General features: G+C 39.5%; 1 protein-coding gene across 3 annotated transcripts in view; it reads left to right on the top strand.

Moving 5' to 3' along the window:
• LOC102305559 (DNA repair protein XRCC4) overlaps positions 1-17,575 on the top strand; it is a 34,697-nt gene extending 17,122 nt beyond the window's left edge. The window contains exons 4-8 of one of the 3 annotated variants that reach the window (XM_042221244.1): positions 10,532-10,698; positions 11,168-11,332; positions 12,274-12,371; positions 14,516-14,596; positions 16,054-17,575. In XM_042221244.1, coding sequence (XP_042077178.1) covers positions 10,532-10,698; positions 11,168-11,332; positions 12,274-12,371; positions 14,516-14,596; positions 16,054-16,292 — 750 coding nt within the window. In that variant the 3' untranslated portion in view covers positions 16,293-17,575. Of the gene's footprint in view, positions 1-10,531; positions 10,699-11,167; positions 11,333-12,273; positions 12,372-14,515; positions 14,651-16,053 lie in introns of all 3 variants that reach the window. The other 2 variants (XM_005922884.2, XM_005922885.2) reach the window with 2 other exon arrangements.
• The last annotated feature ends 8,210 nt before the right edge of the window (positions 17,576-25,785 follow it).

The following is a 25,785-nucleotide window of genomic DNA, read 5'->3' as shown; positions in this document are numbered from 1 at the left end:
ATGTGGACAAAATACTCATTTGCCTAATAATTCTGCACTCCCTGTATGGTGCAAAGTGCTAAGCATAGAAAATGAGTACGTAACCAGGTTAGAGATAAATCAGGATAAGGTTTTTGTAAAAAGTATGTTTTAAAATGAATCTTGAGTCACCGATAAACTAATAAGAATTTAGTGGTTAAGGTTGCAGTGACCTTTACAAAACCTGTTTCTGGCAGTATTGAAGACAATAATGTAAACTGCAAGTTGACTAGTTTGCAGATGGTTACAGTAAACACTCAAGCAATGTCAAGCAATATGGACAATAGGTTTTTGAAAAGACAGCTGATGCTTTGGATGTTACATAAGAGAAGGTTCCTAGCCTGTCTTTACATTAGCCCTTGGGTCTTGCCTTACATAAATGATAGGTTTTAAAAGATGAATGCTAAAACTCACAGAAAGCTTTTTCAAGGTTGTGTCTCCACCTATTAAGAGACTAATGATGAAGCAGCCGGATTTTTGTTAAATGGAAAAGACAGACATGGGAGGAATGAACAGGATATTTGTTGGCTAAGAACCAAAGAGCATACCCTCATCCTTAAATATAAGCTTCTGTGGAATTGAAAAACTTTTTGCAACCACAGGAAACACCCCCTGGTGGCCGATCACATGCATGCTGGTTTGTTTAAGACTTTTCGATGTTGGCTTCACTTTTTAAAGACACAAAAGCTATATCCATCTTTTACATTGACTATGGTCTGGAAATCTTGGAATCAATATATCTTTCATAGTGAGGCAGGAACTAATTGCTTAACTTGAGCAAGTGCCGCACTAAACTACCCTTCGTTCTGTGAAAGCAAGTAAAAAGAGAGCTTGTTTTGAATGACGGTTGATGAGATGTCAGTCTTTTATGTAGTCTTCCTGACACGGGGATAAATATTTTAATGCAGGGTTGTTTTCAGCCTAAATGTCCTTAGCAAATGAAGAGAAAATGCTGCTGTTTCATGCATTGAATGGATGTGGCACAAGTGTAAAAAGTGCAGCAGTTGTAATTTTCCTTGCCTGTAGCTTTGAAGCACAGGCCTCAGTGATGGGGCTCAACGATAGACCCCAATCTTATGGATGAGTGGCACAATGTGTACTGAGTAAAACATGATGTATTATCAGTACTCCATCTTCCACAGCATCATGGACTCCCCTCTTGTCACTGTTCCCTGAGGACATCTAACAACACACAACAAAATCGAAAGGAAGTTTTCTTGATTTTCCTTTTTTTCTTTCTTTTTGGTTTTTACAAGGGACCGTTGAAAAGATAAGGTTTATAGTTTCCCCACATTAAAGGAGAATCAGAAAGGCTTGGTGGCCTTCAGGCTACAGACAGGAAGTACTCAGTGCAGTTTGTTACCAGTCATCCAAAGGTAGTGTTATTAGTTAGTGGTGTAATGGCTGTAGCTGGAAAACGAGAAAAAGGCTTCTCACTAAAGGTTTGTTACAAGGAAAGATAATTATGGCTCACACTGTTGCAATGTTAAATTTATGCAACAGTCACTGACAAATACTGAAAAAGTTTAGAAACACATGTTGTATGCTTTGCTCAGGCAGGCAGGAATGACACGCTCGATGAAGCGCAGGCCATGGCGGTTGATTTTGATGTTATTTTTTTCAAACTGTGAGATTCTGCCTCTGAGGAGCTTACCTTGGGATCTTGTAATGCTGTGCTGGCAGAGGAAGAACCCCAGGAGGTTAGGAACACTGTAGTAACCATAAAACCCAGATTTATGGAGAGGGCCATCCTCATCCAGCCATTTTAAAAGACAGTTGATTAGACCCCTTTTCTCTCTTCAGATCCTCTTGGCTTTCTTTATCTCTATTATTGTGGGCAACAGGGCCATTTGCATGCATGTGTCCATGTCCAAACATGTACAGACATACTGTTGGTTAAAAAAAAAAGGCTCTGAGGCCATCAGCCTTTGCGTACCACACTTGACAAAGCTGTTGAGCAAGTGGTTGCTCATTCAGACACAGAAATACACATGTAGCTCAGTTTTAAAATCCAAAACCAAAACATAATTAACAATGTCTTGCTTATTATTATTGTGGATGTAGTAAGGATACTAGGTCCTGCAATAACCTTTCACTTCTTCAAGAAACTTAAAGAAGTCAAGTCGCTTTTCTTTACCATGACCTGGATGACTGAGAACATACACAGTACGTTACTGATGTTAACAGTAATTTACACATACTTTAAGATGCCTCGATTATTGTAACACCTTATGCTCTCCATTAAAAATGCCTCATTACACTTCATTAAGTCACCAGCTGTTTTCAAACGTGATCTTTTGGGTAAATCAGTTCGGGACGTTGTTTAAAGATGGAGGTGAGGGAGCTGCTGTGTATGATCTACATCAGACATTTGCGTTCCTACATGTACCTGCGTCTGTAGAGAAAAATTCAGTGCTGGATTCCAGGTGTAAAATGGCTACTGGAATTAATTCATGCAGGATTCTTGCAGGACCACAGAAAATGATTGGCAGTTGCCTAAAATTGCGCAGTCCTCTGTATACTTTAAAAAAAAATATTATCAATTCTCCATGGTTGCAGTTATCTTCACAATGTGCAGAAGAAAACCCATCATGACCAAATTCCCATTTTATTCTTTCGCCTTCTATTCATAGTATTTTTTCCTAATCTCCCTTCGTACTGCCCCCATTATTTATATGTCAGAGGTTAAAAAGTTTAACATATTTCTCGCGGCTAATTTGAGGGTGCAAGTTTCCTTTAGAAAGAGAAGAAAAGAAGGTGGAGACTCAACAGGTGGTAGATTTGACATGACGTTAATATTTTATGATTATGACCTCAGACGATGTAATGATGAATACAGTCGGCTGTTTCATGTTAAACTACAGCTAAGCAGGTGTTTTACACACATAAATTAGACATAATCTCCTCCTTAATGTCTGTTTAAGTACACATCTGTCAAAAATCCAGCACTGAACTCTAACTTAAGTCTTCTGCAAATGTGTTAAATCCACAAACCTAAGATTTTGGATAGGTCACTTGTTAATTTACTGTCATCTAAGAGTGTGATTTTTGTTTTTACGATTTTAGTGTATTTTATACCTGCCTGAGTCAGCTGCATTTCTGTGCTACAGTAAGTTGTTTCCATTTTTATTAGATTGATCTCTTCACAGCCTCTATTTTATATCATAAGAAACTACATTTTTTAACAACTTCATTTAAAAGTTCTCCACGCAAAGACATTTTCTCACGCTAAGCTTGTACATGCAGTGAACGTTTACAAATAGGAGTGTGTGTTACATGTAGTAGTAGTGGTAGTGTAGTAGTTTTTAATTCAATTCCATTTCAAGGGACAGGATAGAATATACACTGTGGAAGAGAGCCAGAGATTAATAATAACTAATGGTTAAATGCAAAATGGTGCATAAACACGTAGTGAACGAAAAGAGGTGTGTGAAGAAGAAGCGCTCAGTCTATCGTGGGAAGTCCCCAGCAAGCTGCAACACGACTAAGGGAGAATTCAGGGTCACTTGATCCAGCCCTAACCACATGCTTTATCAAAAAGGAAAATTTGAAACCTAATCTTGAAGTAGAGAGGCTTCTTGAAGGAAATGCAAAGCTCTTCTTTGGATGTTGGCTGCCTTTTTCTCTGTTCTCTGCCGACATGATGTCACACTGATTCAATAATCTTGAGGTCCAGGCTCTGGGGAGGCCAATCAATTACTGATGGTCCTCCTCTGTGGCAGTGTGTTTGGGATCATTCTCATGCTGGAAAAATGAAGCTGTTGCTAATCAGGTGGTTTACAAATGTTATTGCGCAGTGAATCAAAATCTCACAGTATTTTTCAGTGTTCCTCAACACCACTGCACTGGCTGAAATGTTGCCCCAAACCACGACAGAGCCTCCAACATGTTTTACAGATGGCTGTGGGCACTCACTGTTGTACCTCTCTCATGATCTCCTCTTTATATATTGGTGTTTTGGCAATTGGTAAATGCATCTTTCAGGCCCTGTGTCAGATCTCCACTGGATATTTTTTAAAATGATTCTTAAGGACATAAATTTCCAATATTTCTAATCTAGTCTAGATAGTTTTTTAGGCCTGCTGCTTCTTCTTCAGATATAGCTGTAAGCTTCTCAATGACAAAAGATACATAATAATAAAAAAATACTAAAAATCTTTGAACATAAAGCCAAGGACAACTTAAGTCAAGCACACAAACAGCTGTGTAAAAATTGCTAATGAATGGCTGATTAACTATGGAAGAATTACTATGGTTAACTTATTGTTATCTTTTTTATCTATGAAGCTTTCACTTTTGGTCATTTACAGGATCGTCTTTCTAATTTGGAATTCAGATTTTCATTCCAAGTACCCATCTCTTAAAAAATGATCATGTACATGATTTGCTGACAATTTTAATCTGTCATGTTCAAGTACATAATGGATAAATTTATACTACAGAATAACAGAACTTAGGCTCCTCCAGTGAAATTTGTGGTTGGTGTCAAGCTGCACTGCTTGAGTCCCCAGTGAAATACTCGATAACTTTTATTTGACAAACAGAAAACATGGACACATCTGTGTCCCATTCGTTCGCTTGTGGCTTCAATCATCTTCTGTCAGCTGTCAAAAATTACGGTCCAAATCCCGGTGCTTCGAGGCTGGCGCTGAAATACGACCTAAAGTGAAAGTGACAGGTTTTAGAAAATCACAGGAAGCCCCTGGATAACTGATAATTTTTTGTATGTGTGTGTACATAATGGGTTTGTCATAGCGCTGCATCATTGTATACAACGTTAACAATAGAAGTGTTTGGCTAGAGCAGAGAATTCCCTAAATTCATTTTTGTAATTGCAAATTTTTCATTGCCACGAAGTTGGCCAAATGCTTTTATTGTGGTTTGAGTTTAAAAACAAACACACAAAAAAACAAACAAAAAGTGCACTGACTCAAACACCAAATAGCAAAAATGAGGACAAATTGGTTGCATCTTTAGCTTTTGCAGTCCCATTGAAGTCTGGGAAATTGTGGCACAGCTGGAAGCCAGATTTGAACACCGACCACACAGAAGAGTCTGATCCACCAACACGTTTCTCCTGCCGGTGCCACCTGCAGCTTTCTGCAATCGTAGTCAGGTTTGTAGTTGTACCCTCTACAATTTGAATGACAATCAGTGCTTAGAACGACTGTTCCTGTTCTGCTGCAACCCAAAGTGACCATTAAGTATTTTCCTATGGTATCTGCACTCCAGTTAGTTCTGCGCCACATCGTCCTTGCCGCGTATGTGAAAGTGTGTCTTATCGGGATGGACTCATTGCTTTCGCCCTCCACTTCCTGGACTCTATCTGGCCTTACGCCTCTGCAGAGCGGATAAGGGAACCGATGGGACAAACGGATCTCTGCTTCGATGCCCAGACGTCAGTGTCCGTGCCCACTCTTGTACACTGTCTCTTTGTATTGTGTGCTCAGTGATCACCCACTCACTTAACTAAGACACAATAGTTATTTCCAGATAAAGAATAAAAAAAAAACTTTTATCAGGGACATGTTCACTGTGTTTTTATTAGGATTTAGATAAACATGAGCGCATTTGCCTTGCATTGCATTTCTTCGTATCATTGGTCACCAGTTGTTACCTTTTAGATCTCCAGCGGTGTGCCAGATGGAGTGACATGGAAAGCTTTCAGTCCTCTGTGGCCACAGTGTGTTATGGTATCATTTCCAGTGGGACTGTGTTCTTCTGGCTTTGTCCTCCACACCTATGTCAACATTTGACCTTATGGTCCGGTTTGCAAGCTGGAGACATACACACACTCACACAGACTAACATAAACAAACACGTAGACCACACACACTGGACCACATTGAAATGTTGGACAAATTTGCATACATAGAAGAAGATTGTACATCCACAGTATATAGATTATTCATCGCTTGCAATGTCAGAAGAAACTAGCTGTATGAAGCATCTCATTTAATTTGAGTGAATTTATCCGTGTCTCTCTGTCCAGAAAGTTAAGTGTTATAAGACATATATTGAATATTGTTAGAGGCTGAAACTACTGCTGTGAGCAGTTTGCTTATTTTAGTGTTGTTTCAGTTCAGCAACAAAAATGTGGTAGTGGGTTGTGCATCACAGACAAACAGTCTGACCTCCCACATCTTTGCAGTGGCTGGCAGCAGTGTGCAGACTGACCTTTAACTTTATCTCTGTTTCCCAGGAGAGGAGCCCAAGCTCAAGAAAATAAGAAAAAAAAGCACTTCTTGTCCATTGCTGTGTTTTAACGTTGATCACTTACAGAAATATTTCTTTCTGTCTGTCACTGATATGTAGATATTTGTATCTTGCTTCACTGCATTTTCATATTTATACCTGTTTAGTGTACAATACTTCTTATGACTTCCATAGAGTAATGTTAAATATTTGGTGATGTGTTTACTGCAGTGGGTCTTCTCAGATAACCTTTGACTAAAGACAGTGAAAAAACACTACCTTTGGTATTTAAAAAAAGGAGGAGAATAAATAAACAGCAGCTGAGTTCCATTTCTAAAGTTAATCCTGTAAATAAAGGTTGTTCTTCCAGCACTTTAGATGTCTCTGTCTAGTGTCTTATTAGGGTAATACAATGTTGACATGTTGGTTAGGAAGATTTGTGAGTCCGTGTCTAAAACATCGAAGATGAAGTTCAGCATTATTATAGATTGAGAGAAAATCTAGGGGACAACATTCTTCAGCATAACATAACACAACATAAAAATATTAGATTACTCAACAGAGCCTTTATCTTATCTGTTATCATGGAGCTGATGTATTGCGGGAGCCTTTCCTCTAGAGTCTAAGTCAAGGAGGAGTTTGATCTTTTCTCAAACTTCCCTTCTGTCTTTACTTGCTGTCAGTTATCTGGGCTTTGAATGATTTTTTCAAACTCTTCTTTTTCCACATCACAATCAATAATATGCACGTACAATTGTTTGAACTGATGATCTTGGAATCTGCAGTTGTTAAAGATCAACTCTTGTAAGCTTCTGGAATCGCCTACCAAAGCCCCGACTGTATGTTTATTGAAAATGTGTGTACTAGGCTTAAAGACTGGGCCAATGCCAGGAAACAAACCCATTTAACTGAAGTTTACTAATTCTGCCAAGAATAGTGATCAAACATCCAGCCAGAATTATGCCAGAAACTTGTTGATGGCTACCAAAAGCATCTGGTCTGTGTGCAACTTGCTAAGGGATATTGTGTAGATTAGAGAAAATCCAAAATAAATTCAAGCTTGTGCGCTCAATTCTTGTTTTTTTGAAGTCATTGAAAATGTATCCTGTACATTCATTCTACCCTGAAAAAGGAACCAATAAATCATGAAAAGCCCCAAATTACCATGACATTTATGCCCATGATGCCCATTAGTGTAAAATTTTGACCACGTCTGCATGTACCCTGTCATACTATACAAGTTGGTACATCGTCACAGTGGCTCTTTATCACTTCCCTCTGTTAACATTCACATTTTGCAGAAAAATTCCCATTCTTACTCTATCTACACACATCTCACTGTTTGATCTTAACAGTGGACTTTAACTTGCACAATAACTGAATCACAGCTATGTCAACTTGTTGATAAATTCTAATGCTCACACAAGTTCCCCCTGCTAGAAGAGGCTGCACTGGATCACCGGTGTTGCTCCACTTTTTTATGAGTTCTTGGGAATAGTATCCGGGTGGTCTTCTCTGAGTCCTGATTCCATTTGTTGTGATCAGCCTGAGCACTGTCGACATGGACGCTGACGAAGCTGAACTTATGCATTACAGTTTTACTCCCAAAACGTGTGCAAGTTAAATAATTATCACTGTATAATAAATGTATTGCCAAATGATATTGAAAGAGCTCCTTGTGTGTGACAGTCACCAGTAATACAGAATACAAGTGTAAAGTTGAACAAGATTTTGAAATCTAATCATTTAATAATGCTTTAATTTAATAGTGCAGTCACAGAACCAGATGGTTTGACAGTGCTTGAGTTTATGCCAGCCATCGCAGCACAAGAGGGAGGGTCCACCCTGGAGAACTGTCGTCAGGCCATCGCAGGCAGAAAACAGCTGTGCGTTAACATAGTCTGGAAATCAGCATCTACCAGACCACGCAGACACCAGAGGAGAGCAGTGTGCCAAGTGTAAACTGGCAAAGCTTATAACAATCCAAACAAATTACCAAATAAGACGCAGGCGGGGTAAATGGAACTCCATGCCTACACTCAGCTGGCTTACATGGCTTGATTACTGCTGCCACGGATTTTTTGGTAGTCATCAATCTCCTTGTAGTCTTTTCCATATTTGTGAAGTTTTGCCCACTGATGGAGCCTTGATATGGATGTACAGAGACAAACACCCTTCCAAGTCCAAGGCCCAAAACTGAGAAAAATGTAGTGTTTTGGGGCCATTTTATGTCAGTGTTATGTTAGACTATATGAAGCATAATTTTGCATAACATTAAATGATGTTCTATTTGTCTTTCAATAAGGAAATATTCTACTGTTGTTATTGATAGGCGATACACGCTGGAGCCGATTTATATTTAAGTGATATTTCACTGGGGTGTACTCACTGATGTTCCTGTCATGTTTAATGTATAACGTCTGTGTTTTGGTCATTTTATGAAAGGGCCTCTGCTTTGATGTTGTACTTCCTGCTTTAAAAAGTAGTCCAGAGGGTTTGACTACAAAGTGAGATGGGTCAGCGAGGAAAGTTGAGTACACTCTTGTTTGCATGCATTCATGTTCAGATGGTCAAGCAGAAAATGTAAGAGTTTTAGTGTTTAGTCATAAACAGCTGCAGTTTTTTTTTTTACACTGCTGGAATTACAGCTACTAGGTCACGGATCAGAAAACTGATCAGTTTCATTTGTAAGCAATTTACCACCCAGAATTAAATCAAGCAACAGAATTCATTTCACTTTGGTTTGGCAACAAATTAAAGCAATTCCTACGTGTTCTTGGAACATGTAACAATGGGACAGAGTCAGAGCTGATCACACTGCGTGCTATTAAGTGTTTATTATTATTATTATTATAAATGAATGTTTTTCTGCCGCATTAGGCCTGGTTGCTCGCCTTATTTGCAGCCTCAGTCAAACAATGCGTTATAATTAATGTGAGTGCACATGGAGCCTAACAAAGAAACTCCAGGTTAGCAAAGAAAGCTGATAACTACCATCTTGATGGCACTTTCTTCTGACTGGGATCTTAGGTTTTCTCAAGCTAGCCGAACATGCTTTGTAGAACATGCCTAGTTTGCCCTGTTCCTATAAAATGTCTTTGTTATTGTCAGAGTTTTGTAACAGCCATTAACAGTTAGTGTTCAAGGCCCTAAGAGACCACATTCAACCACTACTGAACACAGAGTACAGCTGGTGCTGATGGGAGTGTGAAATACTTCCATGGAAGAAGAGAAAAGAGAAGACAGAAAGTTTTGAAACTGAACGAAAGGCACCAGGGCACAGTAGTGCTTAGGATATAAAACTGGGGGCAATATGAAGCCACTGTCTGCTCAGTAACACATGTTCAGGTTCAACAGAAAAGGAGAAAACAGGTGTGTGGCCTGCCAGGACAGAATCAGCCCAGGACAAAAATGACAAGTATTTTATGAGAGCTTTTGAAGATGGTGGCTTTATTGCAGTGGGTCTGCGACCTCACGTAGCTAAGTGAAGATTTAACACCTCATTACCTTCTGGTTTTTCAGTTCTTTATGAGGAGTACTTATGTGTAGGTGTGTTAATGGAAACATCTCCAAGGTAACAAGCAAAGATAATACAGCTATATGATATGAACCGTATTAAACATGGTTTCTATTGTTAATTAGGATAACATTTTCCTCTTTAAAAAAAACGACACATCACCTAAAAGTTAGAATTTCTCGATTTCTTTGCTCACTGCTTTTTGCCTCAGCCCTGGCCTGTGACTAAGAGCCAAGATGCAATCCAAATGAGGAATGTTTTATTACATATGAAGCCTGCCTGCGATTCCAAAGACTCACCGACAAAAACCAACAGAGAGGAAACTTTGCTCTCCCCTCGCATACTTTGCAGGTGACCAGTGAATTCATCTTCTGTTTCTCCCAGACAGAAGGACACTCCTCATCATCTGAAAAAAACTCTCCTGCTTCAGAGAAAATCTTATGTAATATTTGTGGTACGTTGTACTGTAGACTCATTGTAGTGATAGAAGTGTGAAGCTTTTTCACAGTGAACTGATTCTGGAAGCTAGTGATGGATCATTTTCGTAGTCATGATTTTGATGCCAGATGCGACTTTCTCAGGTCACTCCTAACTTCTAGCAGAGGATCCCCAGGTACTTCAGAGGTAGTTGTAAACCTGTCCTGTTTGTTGGTTGCCCTCAAAGGGAGGCAAGTGGAAGTTACTTCTCAGTGCAGAGGAAGAAAGACTGAGTATATCTTCTCCAATGCCTTGCAAACCAAACTTTGTCTTGCTGTCTCATTTCACTTTCTGTCGCTGAGCTTCTTTTCCTCCTTGTTTCAGGTGCACTTGGGCTCTGTGGAGCTCCAGCCATCTCCAGACCCTCTGGAGCTGACCTGTGAGATGATTGGACAGTCCCTAAAGCGCAGCACAGATCTGGAGACAGAAAACTCACAATTGTTGGAGCAAAACTGTAAATTGAAGCAGGATCACCAGCGAATACTCGGACAGTAAGGATAATGAGAGAAATAATTCAACAGAATCTCATAATTTTCTTAAGATGTTCTGGGCTGGTATTTATTGTTGATTGCTTTGTCTGCATGCACACTCCTTTTTCTCTTTAAGTTGCCAGCTTGTTTATATCCACAAAAATCACCCAGTATGACATCATCACTGGTCGCCCATCTGAGAATATTGTGGGATCCACCCATTATTGCGAGCTGGGTTTGTAATTTCTCGGAAATTACTTCAAGTGATTCACATGTCTTCAATTTTATTAATGCCTGGCATGTAAAATTAAAATAAAATGTGCTGTTGTTTATTCGCTTGTTGATTTCTTTTCAGAGTACAGCATGAGGTTCACACAGGACTTTTGGGATTAGCGTCATTCACCTTTGCAAATTACTATCAGATAGCCGACAAGAGCATGAAACCTCCACGCAGAATATTGTTGTCATATGAACGTGTTTTTCTCACCAGGCTCAAACATCAGGTTCAGAAAAAGGAAGCGTTAGAGAGGGAACTGTACTCACGTTTTGTCATGGTGCTGAACGAGAAGAAGGCCAAGATCAGAGGTCTGCAGGAGGCTGTCAAAAGGCTTCGAAACTCGGACGACCATCCGAGCGACGAGGAGGGTGTACAAAGGTCTGCTTCGAGTGCTGTTATAGTGTTATCTGCCTTAAAAGTCCAATTTAAGGACAGAAACAACTGAATGTTGTATGTTATGTCCATAGAAGGGTTTTACCTGTGTATCAACTAATGTCCTAAAATGCACATTTGAATAGAGGCAACTAAAAAGCTATTCGTAGAATTTTGACGATTGGTTTTGAATAAGCCACAGTTCATTTAACTTTTAATCTAAGATGGACAAAAACAGACATCCTTTTTTAAATTTCAGAAACCAGTATCATCAGGTGATTGTTTAAAATAATAATCATTCATTCTAAAACAAAATGCTAATTTTCTATTGATTGACAGGTTTTTGTACATTCAGTCAATTTCTGTAGTTACACGTTAACCAGTAACAAGTAGGTCCTAGTCTGGTAATGTCCAGTAAAGTTTTCAGTCAGTTTAAAATGATTTCACCCTTTGATTTTCAGTGGAGCAGCCTTCACCTGAAAGGGGTACTCTCCCTGTGCGCTGTGTTGTAAATACGTGGAATTATGTATTTAGATTTTGGCCAAACATAGAATCAATCAAAACGTTCCTGTCTTTTGTTTTACATCCACATTGCAAGTTTTGTTTTCTAAGAAACTCAACAAAGTGCTGTCAGAGCCACATGTGTGCTTGCCACACCTCTGGCTTTGGCTGACTTGTTTTTAGTCAGGCTTGTTAAATAGCTTTCATCATTACAGGCCACTACAGGGTGCAGAGCATGGAAGATTTTACTCATAGTTTCTGCTCACATATCTGGCTGCACCACTGTCCTTTGTGGTCAGTAATATTTAACAGTGAAAGATGAGTACTCAAAAGCAGAGTAAAATGAGATACTCTGCTGTAGTTTCTAAAGCATATCCACTTGTCTGACTCAGGATTCAGTTTGTGGGCGTTACAGGAAACACTTCGTCTTCTGTAAATTCTTTCAGTGACAATCTCACAACTCAAGGTGAAGGCAGTCCGGACAGAGGAGAGGAGACCAGTCAGAGCATCCAACCCTCTCTGGAGCCAACTATCCTCATTACAGGTGTGTGTGTCTGTGTTTATGGGTGTGTTTGCTTGTGTCAGAGGGAACAACAGTCCCAATCAAAAGTGGTTTCCCCGAGGATGAGACTGCTGTACGCTCAACCTCTGAGTGACCAGTTATTCGCCACAACTACTGACACAGAATGCATAAAAATTTAATACAGTCACCAGACAACCACCAACCTTTCCTACTCACAGGGAGGTTAATGGGGTATGTAATAACATGGGGGAATGATCCATAGCCCAAATCCATCTTGCCCAATGCAATGGTTTTTCAGTATTCCAACAAGTATAAACAAGCTGTTTCAGCTTTTCTCAAAACAATCTTGTGTTCCAGTAGCTGCTCAAAAACACATGCAGCATGTCTTGGAGCAGGTTGTGCAAGTATTGAACATGGCAAATTTACACCCTTTCCCAGTATTCTGACGTAATAGGTCACGATCTTATTTTCTAATGATGCGGACCAAAGTGAAGCCCTTGAGTTTTCGCTTTCCTCTCGCCGATTTTACTGTCCAATAAAGTTGACAGTTGAATGTAAGTGAGTACGTAAGCAAGGGGGTGAGGGGTTGAACATAAACTTAAAAGCACACATAAGCAGAGCGCATACCCTCTGGTCGAAGGGTTCTGGGAAACACTTGAGTCATAAACCCACACAAGTCTGTTGAGATTGCTTCAGCACTGCTGGCCATTAGGTGGTCTTCACCTTCCTGCGTCTCGCAGTGCTGGAGTAACGTCACATCTGAGTCATACCCCCCTGTACTGTAGTGCTGCAATCTACTGAGAAAACCTAGATCACTGTATCAATGGTTTTGTTTGTGGTTGCAGCCAAACTCAAACCACCCCGAGAGAATACAGTTGAAAAACACATTGATGTCGTTCAGCAGATTGTGTTGCTTGGCTCTTATTTTCTGTGCTCTCAATCGCAAACACATGCACATGCACCCTCTGCTCTGTGCTCTGTGTCCCGTCTTGGCTTCAGTGAAGATGGATGGAGGAGGTAGATTAGCCCGTGTGGGGCTTGGCTCACACAGTCGGTTGTTTGCGGCCCAAAAGAGTCTTATAATGCTTTCTTGTATTTTCAGCTTGTCAGTGACATCTCCAGGCTTTTACCTACATGTGCCTTTATGTAATACAGCATTTTAACATTATGGGTGTGTTTCCAAAGTCTTTGGGCGTTTTTTCTCTTGGCCGAAAGCACAGTGGTGGAAAAAAGCCGTATGCTCGTGTCAATCTCTGCTAGCATTAGATTCGTAACCACAACAACCGATTAATTCATAGACACCTTTACGCCGATCCATGAACATGAAACATACACATAATGAAACACCTCACTGATATTACTCCAGGTGAGTCCACACACACGTGGCATCAGATCAAACATTCCCCCTTTGACGTATTTGCCCCCTGTTGACCTCTGTGCCTCAGGCTGTGTTTCCATGTTGAGCAGAGCTGGAGGCTCTCTTTGACCTCGAGTTTTAGCATCTGACACCATAGGAAGAATCGCTCACAATGAGATAACTTGAAGATAAGAGCGATAGAGACAGTGGGAGAATAAAGGGATGTTAAAGAAAAGCATGTCACCTGAGGGGCACACATGTGACTCCTCTGAGGGAAAGGAATAATGGGTCTCTAATACCAGCCTCCACACCTCCTTCATTAAGGTAACTGTAAATACTGAATCTGCAGTAACATTACCATTACAGTACTGAGTTTTAGCTCTTAATCAGTTCAGCGCAAGTATGTCTTTGTTCTTACGTGGTGCCTCAATCTGTCGATCTTTGCGTTTGAATGGGCTAGCAGCAGTGTTGAAGGGCAAACAGGTGTGTTTTTCCTTCTGTATATAAACTATTGTAGCGTGACCAAGATTGTTAGGAATGCCAGATCTTAATTACCGATAAAGATCACACCTCTGAAGGTGTGGAGTCCTCTGGGGTTAACAGTGGTAATCTGGGGTAATTTGCCCTGGAACTGCCAAAAATGCACCAAAAGTGACACTGACAGAGTATGAGTGTAAGCCATAAAGCTGAAGAATTTAGGCTTTTGTAATGTAGCCACCCATGTAATTCTAAAAAGAAATGAAATTAGACTCTAATAGCCTGTATGTTTCTCTGTACGTGAAGTATCAACAGTTTGTGCTCTTTGCAGGACGTAATCTGGTCTGGGAAGGGATCCCCGTTGACCGGACTTTTACTGATGATGATGAAGATGAGCAACCAAAATGGAAGCGTAGGTTGCTTCACACCTCGAGCCCACGATCTTCTGAACAACTTTAAATTGTAGGTTAGTCAGAGAAATAATGCAGTTAATGGAGCAGCATATTTTATATCATAGTTGCTTAAAGTTAATTTTGTGTGGAACCGCTCTTTACATATAGTTGTAGTAAAAGGAAAAAAAAAAGTGTAATTGTAAGAATTTGGATCTTAAATTTTAAGAAAATGTGCAGTTATATGTAGCAGATTTTCAAGTAGTCCATGTAAAGATGGTGCCAACATGACACACAATGTCTCCGGTCCTGTGTCGGTTAATAAATAAGTTGTTCCATGTGACCCCAAATCAAAGTTTAACATCGATGCATGGAAATCATTTCAGGATTAAAGTTTTATGGCACTTTGAAACCTCTTAGCCTCAAGTTTTATTCGGCAGTTTTTTTCCCCCATTTGTAGGTTCTGTAAAACCACTACAGTGACAGATGTGGGTCGATCTACTGATTTTTTTTTATTCCCCATTATTTCCATTTCACCCAATTAAGGAGGATTAAATCATCGTCTTGTCGTCATCATCTGTTTAAAAAAAACAAAAAACACTTATGTATAATTCCCAGCATCCAACTGTCTGTCTACTGAGGCCTGAACATTTTTTAGATGAAATATGTATTCTTATATTGCTGGTTATATTAATCCACAGAGGTATAAAGGAGTCCAGCCACTGACAGCAGCGGTCTTAGAAGTGGCCCTGGGCCACACATGCTAGAGAGTAGCTGCTGTCTCCACCTAATAAATAGGATTAATTAAGAGGCATCATTTTATTTGCACTCATCAGTTGTGGAAAATGATTTTTAATGGTTTTTAACATTGTCTCTAAACATTTGAAAAAGTGAAATCTAGCATGTCTTTTGTGGTTTCTCTGGCTGATGCGCTGCAGTAGAAAGAGCTGAGGTTGTTGGACTGCTGCCTATAAAGAGGCTCAGATTTATATTACATCCTGTATGCTACTAATGTAAAACAGCAGTGAGAAAGCAACCTTCTCCAGACTTTGTCCACAGTGAGAAGAGGTGCAGATAAGTGAAATAAAATGTCCCCTGATTACTGTTGGTGTTTTGGATTGCGTTGTCATAATAACATCAACTTCTCTGTGTTTTTATAAATCATAAAATATAGTTAATTTAATATATGATGCCTCTGTTGTAGCAGCACTTCTTTAACTCTACAAACATTAATAGTATCTGACAATTGCTTATATTTGTGTGTTGGCTAGCATTTGAGCTTCATGCTTCACTCCTCCTCCTCTCACTTGTTGGGTTGAATATAAAGTTAATGTATTTCATTCTGCGTCATCACACTATATCGAACTGTATTTCTCTAGTACAGCTAAATATTACACGGAAAGCTATAAAATATAAATGTGATGCATGTTTTACTGGTTCAAACAATATTTGCTTCTTTTTCTCCATCTCTTGTTCTCAGCCTCCTTTTCAAGAAATAGATGGCGCCCGGGACTATTCACGAACATTTTAATGAGCAGGTTTTCTCTGCTTGCTATCTTGCTATGTGGCAGGCTAGTTCCAGCCACACACGACCAAAACAGCGACAGCCGGGCAGCAGTGTCCTGGAAGTGTCTTCAGATTATGATGCAAGGGTCTCTCCTAGATTGTGAAAGTGAATTCAGAAAGCCAGAGCACGTCACAGCATCTGGATTGCTTTAACTGTGACAATTACCTACCACATCTCCTAAGAGACTAGTTGCTTTACAGTAAAGGGGTGAAAAGCAGTTACTGATACAATCATTTCCCAAATTCTCTCCATTCTGTGTTGCTGTAAAGATTTTTCCCAGATGTGTCAGTGGCCATGCGATAACAGCCACTTAACACTGTCTGGGACTATGTCAGGAACTAAAAGTGTTTCTGCTAATAAGCTGAAGAACTCGGTAGAGAATCTGGAGCACGACTACGGAAGCAATTTACGAAGAGTCTCACTTTTCCCTGAGCTTGAATTTGAGTTCAGCTGTAGTCAGATCTCAGCTCAGTGTGAGAGTGAAGAAAAAGGGGGTCAACATGCTACACCCAGAAAAAAAGGGTGTCACAACCAGGGAACTATAACTGCTTTCTTAATGCTTAATGTCCTGCTGATGTTTTCCTCCCTCTTTCTATTATGAAAACAAACTCGAAACCGTCTCTTTCATTTTAACTTTCAAAACTAGCATTTTGCAAAAGATAATTTGGCCCTTAATCTTTTTTTCCCCCTTTTATTGTGTAGATATTATGTGGCCCAAACTACCTGAGGGTTGATTTTCAGGTTAATGAGGTTATGTTGTCTTTAAGCTTCTTCACTTGCCCACATTGTCCTTAACATCTGCTATCAGCTTTAGGTTCTTAGTTCATCGCCGTGTGTTTTCAATGAGACAGTAATGAAGCTTTGGATTATTTGACCCTTTGCATCTGAATCCTGGACCTTCTTGCTGCTGCTTTTGATGATACCTTTATGTCTGTTGAAAACCACAGGTGGCCACCGGGATTATCCCGCTATATGTTCTTGGTGGTTTTAGTAATCCCCACTGGAATGTCACACTGTCTGTTTACATCTCATCAATAAAGTATTCTGAAAGCAAAACAAAGAAGAGTATCAAAGGTTAATTTACAGATGAATGCATGACAACGTGCGATGGACAATGAGCTTACGCTGAAAAGGAGACGGTGCTGAATATTTAAGGGATTTCCTTTATTACAATGCGTTGTTGTTTGATTCAAAATGCTCCAAAGCAAGATCTCGTTCTGTTTTTGGAATAAAAGCTGATAATTCGTTTTTAATTTGGTAAAACCTGCTGTAAATGTGCACATTTAATGTCTAAATATGTGGGTTTTTTTATTTGATTTTAAATATTTACTGTAAATACATAAAGGAGATTTATTTTTCAAATGTTAAAAATGTATGTAAAATACCTCTGAAGAAAATGTATGTTAACATCATTATTAAAAATTTTGCATTTCAACGTGGTTGTCTTTTTGTATTTTCTGACTTATATATCATTGAATAGGACACAAATAAGCATGTTTTAGTTGATTGTGTGGTTAATACTTTATAACAGGGTTAGACAGTTTATTTTCCCAGTGAGCCACATGAATAACTGGGACTGTTGTTGTGAATTGAGCCCTCCACAACAGTCCCAGTGTCACGGTCAAACAGGCAGGACCCAAGTGCAGAACTGAATCGTACGATGAAAGGGAAGTTTATTTACATGTCGACACCAGGTCAGATATATACATATATACAGTGAAGAGAGTTAGAGGGGCTCCAGGGAAGTCCAGGCGAAGGGAAACACATCCAGCACTCCTCTTCACACGATCAGTGATTCACTCATCCGAAGCTCACAACTCGCTGTGGTCGACTCTCACTCACAGTTTCTCGACAGGGTCCGAAGGAAAACAGGAAGGGGTCCAGGAAGGTCTGTACACAGACAGCAAACACACGTTAGGAAACCAGGGAAACACATTCAGAGAAAACAGGAACCACAAAGAGAGCCGGGACTACACTAACTGAAGTAAAACAATCCAGCGAAGAACATCACCCAGGCGCCGCCTTAAGTAGTAGCAGGTTAATCAAGGATGATGGGCAGCTGGTGAGTCAATTTACAACCAGGCGTGTTGGCCAAGGTCGAAACCTGGAACCAAGTAATGCCCAGGCGGGGAGGAGCCAGGAGACAAGGGAGAGAAACAAAAACACGGACCAACTTCTCATGTTGCCCCTTGGGAAAATTATTTGCACATTCCCGCTTTATAACTTTCTTTAATAAATTGATATAATTCAAATAGAATAATAAATGCTGCTTGTTATTTATCATTAGCTGGTTTCATAATAGGTTTGGTTTGGTCTATAAGGCTATTATAAAGTTAAAACTGATGATTGTATTATTTGTTTAAAGAGAGGATAAGCAGGCAGGTGGGTTGTCTGCACTGTCTGTGGTCTAAATCATCATTTCACCAACAGGTTAGTTTGAGGTACTGAAGACGATTTTCTTAGATTTAGGCATCTAAAACTACCTGATTAGGTTTAGTCACCACCAATGGGTCAGTTTAAACACTTAAAGCACTTTTATTTGATTAAGGCATCTGACACAAATTACTTGGTTAAGTAAAGATTGTGGTTTGGACACTTTACATAGAAAAAAATATGCTTAAGTTTACCTGGCGTGTTTAAGTCTGATGAGAAGTGATTTGTCACAGTGTTAGGTGTGAGGACTGGTATCATGACACTTTGTTCAAATCACACAAACTTAAAAAAAAAAGGCAGTATTTAACACCCTCAGAATGACGCCTGACTGATTAGTAATGAAACCTTTTCTTCAAAATGACAACAGTCATTAGCAAATGCATAGTATTACATGTTATCAGCTTTTTCCTTGTAATTTAATCTGGCAAGTCAAAACAGAAAATTTCTGCTTAGCATTATCCCCGCCAGTGACGAACTTTTCCAGCAATCAGTGTTTTCACATCATGCGGTAGTGTTGAAAACATAACTTCCTGGTCGTTGGTCATGTATATATATTCATAGAACAAAAATATTCTGGGAGGTCTTGAATAGGTTGGCAGGGAAAAGATAAAAAAAAAAAACATGGAAAAAGTGATGTACAATCACTAATGAAAAATGAAGAACTCTATTAGAATACACGTCATACATGTGGTAGTAGTGGTACATGTATATATGTATAACTCACATATATAGCAGGGACATTAAAACTAGTTTAACTATGAGAGCACAAAGGTTGATCTATGATGTTGCTAAACAGTGGTAAACACATAAACACATCAACTTCAGTGTGTAACAGAAGTTCATATTTAACAAATAATTTAGATGGATTCACAAACCAATCAGTTTTCATATAGGTGAAGAATAACCAACCATACGATTACTGCAGGCTTTACTGCAGGCTAACTTGCTAATTTCTTCAATTCAATTTTGAAAAACTAAATATTATTAAGGAACCTTTTATCTTTAATATTATTTTTAGGGCTTGCTGAGATCAACCGACTTCTTGTTCAATGCATCGTTTTGTGTTACTGAAGGAATAACTTTTGAATTAAATTGTTTCAACTTCACGAGATTCTCACTATGTACATCAGTGGACTGGTGTTAAAAGGGTTAACACTGTTTGTGAGATACAAACGATGGCCATGCAAGTCCGAAATGATGTCTTTAGTCACTTGCTTATCATCGTTATTCACTTAGAGTGCACCTGTAGAGTTCCCATTATCCAAGGAAGTGACAGGAGTCTTCCTGGTTTCCCGCCACAAAGCTTCAGGGAGACAGAGTGGTCTTTGTCCGTCATCTGCCTGTGCTGGGCTCTCACTATTCACCATCCTACACTGTAATATATGAAACAACTTCACACTACATAAGCATAAACTTACTATTATATCTAATTTGCAAAACGTTATCCCTGAATAAACTAAAAAAAAAAAAATGCTTACACTTTATTTATGATACAGACATGCTGCACCAGCTGATTCTTGCACAACCCCATTTCTGAAAAGGCAAGGATGCTGTGTAAAATGTAACAATGTGTAAACCCTATAAACCCCCATTTTATTTACAATAGATCACAGAAAACATATCACATGTTTAAACTGAGGCATTTTATTTTTTCTTGAAAAATATTTGCTAATTTTGAAAACGTGGCAGGATTCTGTCATGGAAATCACTGGATGGGCTCAGAAACACATCCAGATGTAATCGTGAACACAGTTCACTGTGATATACACAAATGTAAGATGATGATGCTCTATTAAACAAAAAATGGGGCCATGTGTGAACACAATCCAGAAACAGTGCCCTCTTAGTCTCCAGGCTAAAGAGGGACCATCCAACTTGTTTTCAGCGCTCAGTGCAAAAAGTTGCATCTCTGTTAGTGCCTATTGAAACGTACCATCAATGCTAAAAGATGTACAAAGATTTTAGAACTGCATGCATGTACTCTAACAACATGACTTCATAATAGAAAAGCTCTTTCACCAACTGGAAACATTTGGAGTATCATAAAATGGAAAAACTAAAATAAAGACGACCCGGGAGTGTTGTGCAGGTAGAATGCTATATTAGACGATATTGGGATAACGCTCCTCTCCCAGAAGTGTAGCAGCTGGTTTCCTCAGTTGCCAGATGTTTACAGACTGCTGTTTAAAGAAGACAGTATGCTACAGATTGATAAACATGGTCCTGTACCAACTTTATTGGGACATGTTGCAGCCATCAAACTCTAAGTGACCTTGATTTGTTTTTTGTGTTCTATTGTGAATAAATATGAGTTTCTGACGTTTCATTCTGTTTTTTTATTTGCATTTTACACAGTGTATTTCTTTTGGGGGGGGGCTGTAATATAAGTTTCTATATACTTTTTACAGTGAATTAAAGTGCTAGTGCAATAAATAATTTCTCCTCTTTTTTCCCCCTTTTTTCCTGAATAAAAAGTGTAGTCAGCTTTATTGGGGGAGACACGTCAGACTCAATTACCTGCTGCTGTTTTTGCTCACAGCGGGAAGTGCTGATGTTTCTGTGGGGGTGGGGCATATGAAAGTAAAGCAGAGGCCATGCTCTTTGAAAGCCTGCTTTCACACATGCACTGCAGCCCTAAACTTGCAGCCCTGCCCCCCACCCCTCTGAAGGAGGTCCACACGTCCAACACAGTCGACATTAAGCAGTTTACCTGCTGTCTGCGTGTGTCCAGTTGTGCCGATTTGGGTCAATGTGAGAATAAGAAAAGGAAGTTGACGGGTGAGTTCATAGTGAGGGGGCATCATGTGTCTGGGCTCCTGCGTGTTCCCAGGCAACCCCTTTGCATTGACTTAATAGAATATTTCCAGGACTGCGAATGAAAGTAACGCATCGTGAGAAAAGGCCACATCACATCAGGCGATGTCCTGATCTAAACGCACCGACACTGTCATCTCATGCGACCGTTTTCTAGAGTTTGATTGAAATATGTGAACACTGTGTTGAGGGCAGTTGCACCTTTGATGGCTTAAGACAGACTTACGCAGACTACCAGCATTTTTGAACACCTACTTTTCCAGGTAATAACTGAAATGTACATAGTGACATGTCTCAGTGTCATCTAAAATAAACATAGAAAGTAAATCTTAAAAAAAAAAAAGCATAAATATGAAAAACAAATGGTATATTCAATCTAAGCTTAAACTTTAAAATCATTCAGCAGCTGAACGCACAGTGTTGTTTGGAAAGTTTTGCCCTGCATTTGCAGAAGTTCCACCAAATCTTTCACACGTGTAAGATGCTTTGCAGTGCTGGTCTTCTCCTTCTCCTTTTCTCACCATTATAATAGAAATACACAGTACAATTTTACCCTGGCAGTTACTTACATGTTTGCTTGTGTTATTCCCATGAATGTTAAAAATGTTTGTTTTTTTTATTTTACTTTATTGCTTAATTAACTTTATTGAAATACAAATTTCCATACAACATTTAGAGTTGAGTTGTCTCTCATTCGTGATGTTTTTTCGGCAGTAGAGCAGTATAGCCAGTGGCAAAGAGTACTCGCTTTGTTTCAACACAGTCATTAAAACAGCTTTTTGATAATCATGAATAATGAGGGCCTTCTCTTTGAGATGCTGGTGTGAACTGATTGGCCTCATTATTTGAATTAAACCAAATGTTCTTCAGGTTTGAAGAGGACTGTGGTTGAACATTAAGTGTGATAATGGCTACCTGCTGCAGAGTGTGCTTTGGGGAAGCCTTTTTTCTTTTCCCCACGTTGTGCAGTAGATATTTAAACTTTGCTCAAAAGGTGCCATATAAGAAGGTCCTCTAAATATATTTTCTTTTTCTTTTTTTGCTGTTACTCATGCATAGGTAAAATCAGATGAGAAAGCAGCAACAGTGATGTTTCAACACAATTTCATATGCAAACTTTAAGATTTGTTTCATTTCAAATGTTTTATAATGTTTGCAAGTGTTTTCTATCACTGTCTTGTAGTTTCTTCATGTTCTCGCCTGACCTGATTCTACTTAGAAGTATACAGTGACTGCCAAGCGATCTTGAAAGTCATCTACACCACCCAAACATTTTAATGGGCGGCCAAAAAAGATTTGTTTTCCAGTTTTACCAAACCATCCTTTAAAACGGTAATTGGAACCAAGGAAACCAAAATGACTTTCTACAGTTGACTTGATTTTCTCTCATGACAGGGAATGCATTATGTTATTATCTTAACTTCCTCTTGGTCAGAGACCAAAGAATTGCTGAGCTGCCCATACTGCCTTCTCTTGTGTAGGCTTAATTTCTGCCTGGCTTAATAACCGACTGTCTCACACGCCCATCTGTGTAGTGGCTAAAGTAAGAGTAAGAAACATAACTCCACTTGGAAGTTTACCATAAGGAGTCAATGACTGTTCACACAGTTAGTGAAAATATTTAGGATCACACAGTTTTAAAACACTTAGGATCTGAGTTGTCCAGCATGACACCAACATTTTTTTGAAACACTGCAATCTCAAGTGCCCAGAGGTCATGCATAGGCTGGGAAAGAATGGGGTTGGGGGATTAAAAGGTTTCCAGATTGCTGCATTATGTGAACTGCAATTGGCAAATATCTGTGATGCGGGGATGGTTTGTGTTCGATTATCATCCCCCTCTCTGGTTTTAACTCGCTTCTTATGTCTTTGTTCCACTGCCATCCATTCAGTGTAAGAAAAAGCGTGCCAGATGCAGCCATTCATAAAGTTCCAGTCTGCTGGGCTTCTTAAAATATCACCACAAGAACTTTATGTAAAGACTTGAGGTAAAGACATTCTTTTAGAAGCTGGAGCCAAGACAAAAAAAACACAAAACTCAGTGTAGATCAGTGGTTTTCCCCAGAGGCAACAAATGTTACACAGAAGAGGAAATCTGTGTTTTCTCTCTGAGTGACTGACAGCTGGTCAGCTGTCCCAACGTGACTGACACCCTACTTGCTGAGTGACAACAGATTACTCCAAACAACTGTCATTATTCGGGCATTCTCACTGTTACTGTGCAGCTCTTTCTTTTATTTATTTTTTTTGCCTTTATATTTTTTAAAGATGTTAAGAAGTCATAGAAAGAAGTACTTGTGGTTAGCAGGGAACATTATTCCTTTTACATACCTACTTGGTTACAGGACCATGCAGAGCTGGAACCTATTCCAGCTGTCACACAACAAGTAGTTGCTAGTCCAACAGGGCTAACGCAGCGCGACCAACTGTCATTCATGCTCATATTCACACCTACAACAACATATTTAGAATTACAACTTAACATAACATGCATGTATTTGGGCTGCGGTAGGAAGCTGGAGCACCCAGGGACAACTCATACAGGCACAGCGAGAACATACAACCCTCAAGCAGACAGGCCACAGCCAGCCAACAGGTCCAAACCATTAGGCTGTGATGCAACAGAGCTAAACACTGCATCACCACAGGAACTATTTTCTTTCTTCTGAGCCGGATCAGATAATACATCAAACAATATATTATTACACTTCTGGTTTAGCAGTATGAAAAGATAGGTGACCACAACAAAGTTTTTGCAAAAGTTAAGCTTATTACACAAAACCACTTTTAGCATGAATATTGTGGTGGTTAACACATGTGAAAGCTGGTGCGCTTTCACCACCTTCACCATCCTGGACTTGAATGCACCATTTCAAGACCAGGAAGGTGAAGGTGGAGCTGAAAGAGGATGGGAACTATCGAACTACAAATATATCGTATATTTGAAGTTATATATCATATATTATTGCAAATGATATCCAAGAGAAGAAATAAAGCCTATTTCTTTACTTTCTTCTTACACTTTGTTTTACATTCACACTATTTTGATTTGAAGAAATGCCATTGTAATCAATGTTTGCACTGCCACTTACATCACATGGCCTCTAAAGCTGTGGGGATAAGGTTTGGTTGTCTGGACTTCAAGGGATCAAGGTTCACTTTTGTCCAGAGCCAACTCCATTTACCCCCACATTCTGCATTAAATAGTGGGTTCACAACCAAAAAACCAACACTCTGTCATTTTCCACTCCTGGTCACAGGTTTAACTTTTATCTGACACCTAAATTACAACCAGTTTTATGCCATTTTTTATTCTTTTTTTTTTGCTTTCTTGAATAATGTGGTTGCCTTTGTGTGTGCCAGTTGAAGTCGTCCATCCATCTATTTTCTTATCAAAGTTACGGTCACACTGTGGAGCCAATACAAGCTATCACAGGACATGTGTACACCCAGGCCTGTCCAACACAGGGCTAAGACAGAGCGCATGTTCTCCCTGTACTTGTGTGGGAGGCACACTCACAGGGAGAACATGCAGAAATGCAGATTTTCTGTTATCGGCTTACGCGTGTACATACTGAACGATTTTTGTCAAATCCACAGAAACAGAAAAAAAATAGCTACTCTATTGAAAGAGATCAATCCTAGAGACCACATCAACTGCAATAGTGTGTGTTTGCATATGAAATCACTCTTGACAAAGGGAGTTACATACTGCATTAAAAATCCCAATTAATGTAGGAGTGTAAAATGGGATGGAGCCTGGGTCCACCCTAAATGGGACATGAGGACTGACACTAATGGTGATCTTTACTCAGTACTAATAGGTCAGCTCACACCCATTTCCAAACTGAGCCTTTTTATTTATATCGTAATTAAACTCACAAGCTTTGTGACTGCATCTTTCATAGTTAAAAACTAAAGGATTTGTCCTCAAAATTGCCTTTGTAGTGATTCCTCCTTCTATAAATGTCTCTGGAACCACATTTTCTGGTGACACACAGACACACTTAAATGGAAAACAGTATTAAATATACATGAAATGAAGTCACTATAACCTTCATATTTCTGAGTTCAGGTAAGACAGATCCCTTTAGGCTGGAGCTGCTTTTATGCGGTCTGAGGTGGCATGGGGCCGGATGGCGACCGCCTTTACGGGCAATGTGATACGTGGGTCACCCAGAAGCCTGCACTACAGATCACCAGGATCAAACACTCTTTGATTGCCTCTTTAACCCGCTGGTTTTTACACAGTGAAAAGCTGCTCCTCATGCAGGGGAAATGTTGAATGTTATGTGACTTGCAGATTTTAATTTAGCATTGACTCAGCTGTAAAATGAATCCTGCAGCTACAACTGAGTAGATGTTAATTCTGCTTAGATAAAGTTGCATTCCCCCCCC

The sequence above is a fragment of the Haplochromis burtoni genome, unplaced genomic scaffold, assembly GCF_018398535.1.
Source record: "Haplochromis burtoni strain Fernald_Lab_line unplaced genomic scaffold, NCSU_Asbu1 Contig_63, whole genome shotgun sequence".
In the NCBI taxonomy this organism is placed as follows: domain Eukaryota; kingdom Metazoa; phylum Chordata; class Actinopteri; order Cichliformes; family Cichlidae; genus Haplochromis; species Haplochromis burtoni.
Note: the sequence above shows the minus strand (reverse complement) of the source record. Positions and strands in the feature narration are given on the sequence as shown.